The sequence below is a fragment of the Montipora foliosa genome, chromosome 12 (genome assembly GCF_036669935.1).
Source record: "Montipora foliosa isolate CH-2021 chromosome 12, ASM3666993v2, whole genome shotgun sequence".
NCBI classification, from domain to species: Eukaryota; Metazoa; Cnidaria; class Anthozoa; order Scleractinia; family Acroporidae; genus Montipora; species Montipora foliosa.
The window spans coordinates 16,882,743-16,887,742 of record NC_090880.1 but is presented as its reverse complement, the minus strand read 5'-3'; the positions used below and the strand labels follow the sequence as shown (position 1 = coordinate 16,887,742).

At 41.4% G+C, this 5,000-nt stretch overlaps 1 protein-coding gene across 1 annotated transcript in view; it reads left to right on the top strand.

Moving 5' to 3' along the window:
• Window positions 1–895: 895 nt before the first annotated feature.
• LOC137978891 (XK-related protein 8-like) overlaps window positions 896–5,000 on the top strand; it is a 4,573-nt gene continuing 468 nt past the window's right edge. The window contains exons 1-2 of the mRNA XM_068826007.1: window positions 896–1,944; window positions 4,146–5,000. The exon at window positions 4,146–5,000 is cut by the window's right edge and continues 468 nt beyond it. Of these exons, the coding sequence (XP_068682108.1) occupies window positions 986–1,944; window positions 4,146–4,989 (1,803 nt within the window). The 5' untranslated portion in view covers window positions 896–985 and the 3' untranslated portion in view covers window positions 4,990–5,000. The remainder of the gene's footprint in view (window positions 1,945–4,145) is intronic.

The following is a 5,000-nucleotide window of genomic DNA, read 5'->3' as shown; positions in this document are numbered from 1 at the left end:
TTTGAATGTGTTGGCAGATTAGGTCTATTGTTTATTTTCCCACAAAAAATTGGTTTGAATATAGGCATTTTTCTGACGCTAATGGGGACAAACCTGATACCAGATATCCTTATTCTTGAGTAATTGACTCTTGTGACCATCTTAGGCCAGCGGAGTACGGTTTCAAAGCATGCACGACAGTGAAGTGCCCCTTCCCACCGGTTAGGCCACCGCCACGAATATGTACCCACAGGAACCAGAAGAGAATTTTATGATATTTGGTAAAGCTAGTGATTTCATGTACCATTTCTTGAAAAAGTTTGCGAACAACCCATGAGTTAGAAAGAAAATCTCAAGTGACATTATGTTTAAGATCCATAGCCTGTTGCTATGATGAGTTTTTACGTGAGAATAATTAGTGCTTCTTGTTAAGCAAAAATTGGTGTTTCATATGGTGCCTTAGCATGTAGATGGTTTTCACAGTGACGTCGTCAAAAACGCAGGGTCTTCTGATTTTTATCATACGCGGTTGAAGATGACCTAGAAATAAATCTTTTTGCAAGTTTCCAGTTCCATGACGTCTTTCATTTCGAAATGTTTCGAATTGTCATCTTGTGAGACAGCTATTTGGTTGACAAAAATGTTTATCCCTATCAATCTCAGCAGTTTGAGCGTTTCAAGTACATTAGGAGAATACACATGTATTTTATCTCATAAGCGAAAAGTAAGCGCTTCCATCGCAAACTGAACTCCAGCCAGCTCTTCTCGTTGATTTCTGGCCGCCACAGTGGTACACCCACACGTCTGGACGTGTCTGAGGAATTTTTGTTTTGCTTCGTTCACAAAGGGACTTTCCCAATAAGGCATGATAATATATTTCAGGAGAATATTAACTACGCACAAGAATTTATCCGTAGTAATTTAATTCTCGTGATTCATGCACGATTGATTTCACCGTGCGTAGTTCTGTGCGTCCAATATTAAACTTAAGAACGGCCTTCAAAACATGGATCATTCGGCGTCTCAACTTCGGCAATCAGGCCTGAAATTAAGTGAAGAACAAAAGCAACATTTAAGAGCTCTTAGACATAAAATCTCACGTCCTTCCACGAGAAATGTAAGCGACGATGACTTCCGCGTGGCAAGGCTGAGAGAAGATGAGCTTCAACTGCTTCGTGATGTGGTGCAATCCATTAAAACTTACAAAACGTCGACGGTTTCCGCGGAAACGATAAAAGATGAAGTTGATGGTATACGTGGGGAAGTACGAAGAGGCTGGTCTGTTGAGTGTGAAGACGGAAATTTTGTCAATCCTGCGCGATTTTACGATTTTACGAACGAAGATCTTGAGGCTCTTGAACAAGTGTTCATGGAATTAGATAAAGAAGAAGCTGCCAAAAAAACTAATAAGAACCGATTTTGGACCAACACTCAGCCGTTGTTAAATGGTTATGAAAATAATCACCAGAGAGTGGCACTGACTCAGCAGAGTGAGAAAGTAGTTGTTGTTAAGAACACACTCACAAGTGCTTCACCGGCTGAACGGTTTTCAAATAACAATGGGATTTTCTTACATAATTATACTGGCTTTGGAAGTAAACATTTACTTCCCAAAGAACGCTTCAGAAAATGTGTTTATTTTCGAATGGACAAGGACTTCTCAGAATTATGGCGGAAACGGGGGAAAGTGACATGGCTAAGCCTCGCCTTCACCATTGGGAGTATCGTTGCCTTTTTTGCCGACATCGGAACTGACCTTAAAGTTGCAGCTGATCATTTCACCAAAGGGCAAAACTATTGGTGGGGAAGTTTCACCGTAATGCTGGTATTTTTCCCATCCGTGGTTACAAATCTCGTCTCGTTCTTTTGGCACAAAGAAGACGAGAAACGCTTAAAACAGCCGCCCGAGAGTGGATGGAAAGCAGTTACGTGGACACACTTGTGTCTAATGGGAATAGTAGAGAGGTATGTATGACACAAGACATTGATTTATGGTCAACCAAAATATAAAAAAACTGAAAACATTTTCATGATGATGTATCACGCTGCGTTGCGTGACAAGCATTAATTTTGTTACACAACAAAATTAAAAATTCAACGACACTTACCTGGAAGTAGAAGTTTGATGAGAATTCTACCGATCTGTGGAGTGACCTCTCTTGGTCACTCCACAGATCGGTAGAATTCTCATCGAAGTTCCACTTCCAGGTAAGTGTCGTTCAATTTTTAATTCTACCTCACTGTCACGTGACCAGAGATTCCATGAGACTTCAAAGCCAAAGTTGGCTCATCAGGGCAACAAGATAGTTGCCAAATGGCAACTAACATACATAATATCAAGCTGTTTATTACAAGTTCCACAAGAAAGAAAGTACGTTACAGTTTCAAAATAAGCCTCCTCAAAATGAGAGACACTATCCTTTAAAGTGTCCAACCTCTTGTCATAATAAGTGGCACACGTACGGGCAGATGACCACTCAGCTTTGTTGAGAATCTCATGAATAGGCACCTGTTCCCGATGAGCAGTAGACACTGAAGCTTCAGTTGTACTATGTTCTTTATAAATGTTTAAATCAATTCCAGACATCTGCATAACAAATCTTATCCACCTACTCATTGTATCTCGTGATACAGCTTTATGTGGTTTCCGAAGGCTGATTAACAGTTGAGAACCATCAACACGGAGTCCGAGTCCTCTGAAGGTACTCATTTAAAGTAGCAAATACACATAAGCGTTCATCATGAGAGTATGCCTTAAGAACCAGAGGCTTCACTGGCATTCTTGATTTAGACTGCTTGAGAGGCTTATTAAACGTAAACACAAAGTTTCAATCACTCTTAGACATTAGTTCCAGCAGGTGAAAATTTTGTCTTCTCTGAGCAGTAACCAAACTAAGAGGCATAACCAGCTTGAGGCTAAGGTCCTTTAAATTCAGCGAGGCTACTGGTGACAAAGATTTCAGAAGTTTCAACACAATAGACACATCCCACATTTTCGTTGGCTTCTGTCTTCCTTCATTCATCGGTCGACCGAGTCCAAGGGATAGTGTACCAAGTGAGTTGCCGCTACTGTTCGTTCGCCTTCGTCGGGGAGAGTAAGCGCTCGTGGAACTCGCGCGGAGCCGAATTGAACATGATCCAGGTCGCCTGAGCAATAGCTAATCAACAATCAAACAGCATGCTAAGTCCACGGATCACAATTTCTATCCAAGAGATGCCCACATCCTCGAACGCAGTGTGATGAACAATCACAAGAGACTTTTCTTGGAGAAATGGGATTCCACTTTGGACAGTGACACTGCAAACGAGAGGAAACCGCTTCCTTGCGCTTACATACCGTTCAGTAAGGTTAAATAACGACAGCTTGTAGCTGTAGCTGTAAAAATGCCGTGGCATAGGCTTAGTATGGGAGTTCCTCGCTCCTACTCATGGGCTCCTGGGAGTACTAAATGAATTTCAGCTACTTTGTTTTGGTATCAGTCTCTTACTATTTGGGTACCATTTATGAATTAGCCTTGTAAGCAGGGCCATTAAACTTATTTATGCCGTAATGAAAATCCGTCACGTGACTTCATAAAAGGTTGTATTTCCCCTGATTTAAATTAGAAATTTAACCATACAAAACAGAACATGATTTACGTAGTTCTTCTTATTAGTTTGTTGGCAAGGGTTTTCAAAAATATAAAGCGGAACTTCTCCCCATTTTAGAAAACTCATTTTGTGGCTTCAAAGGGCAAGTGATATCACGTGGTACTGATAAGCATTGTCATTTGGCAAACAGTCATATGACGAAAACTTGATCAATGTATTGAACAATAAAATTTGTGTTACTCTGTGATAGGTGTTTCTAAATTCTCTGCGGGGGGTCCCTTATGTCTCAGCCAGGCCTTAACTAGCCTGAGTGAGAGCACTCGCCTCCCACCAATGTGGCCCGGGTTTTATTCCCAGACTCGGCGTCATATGTGGGTTGAGTTTGTTGGTTCTCTACTCGGCACCGATAGCTTTTCTCCTGGTACTCTGGTTGTCTCCTCTCCTCAAAAAGCAAAATTTGACTTGATTTGCGTTAATTGTTAATTTTACTTAACTTTGTTCCCAATTAGTGGTTCAGCGCTAGAACGACTAGACACTTAAATAAAGTTCCTTCCTTTCCTTTTTCTATTTTAAAGGTATTGGAGAGTTCTCGTCAAAGCTTACAGGATAAAGCGCAAGAAAGCAACCACAGTTCTTGATTTCAAGCTGCTGATCGCAATGAGCCTTGATTTGGCGCTACTGCAGATGATTTTGGCCTTCACAGAAGACGCTCCTCAGCTAATGCTGCAGATGTACGTCCTCGTGTCTCGCCACGCAGTAGAGGCCTTGGACGCTAACAGGATTGAAGACTTGTGGACAATCGTTTCCATTTGCTTTTCTTTCTTTTCGTACTCTAGAGCCAGTGTTAACTACATCAGTTGTCTTCGTGATTCGAAACGACACAAGGGCCAGCTTCGATGGTACGGATATCTCTCCATTTGGTCATGGCGGGCTTTTATGGTAATGTCTCGAATATTAATCCTGGTTTTTTTTGCAACAGAATTCAAACAATGGTTTTTCGTCGCACTGTCACTTCACTTTGTAATCGTTTTATTCTTTCTGGAACGTCATAAGGTTTATTTCTTCCCTGGCAGCAAATACAAGCAGCAGTTTTTTCGAGCTGTGATGTGTTACATCCATCTTTTCTCCTTCTTCAGTTTGGAAGGGAGTCGTACCTATAAGTGGGCTGCAAAATACTACATCCTGGGGTTCATCGAGATTGTCATTTTCTCGATACTGTGGTTTACGAATACAACTAGGCTTTTACCATGGCAAATCGAGGTGGCGGGATTTGTTGTGATATACATGTTTTTTGCTTTAGGGTTGCTCATGATGACTGTGTATTACAGGTTTTTGCATCCTCGCTTCAGTTTATCGGCGCCACTGAAAAGTGAGGATAGCGGTGCACATGCAAGGGAAAAGTTCGAGTTTTGGATTTAACTGACTCAGAT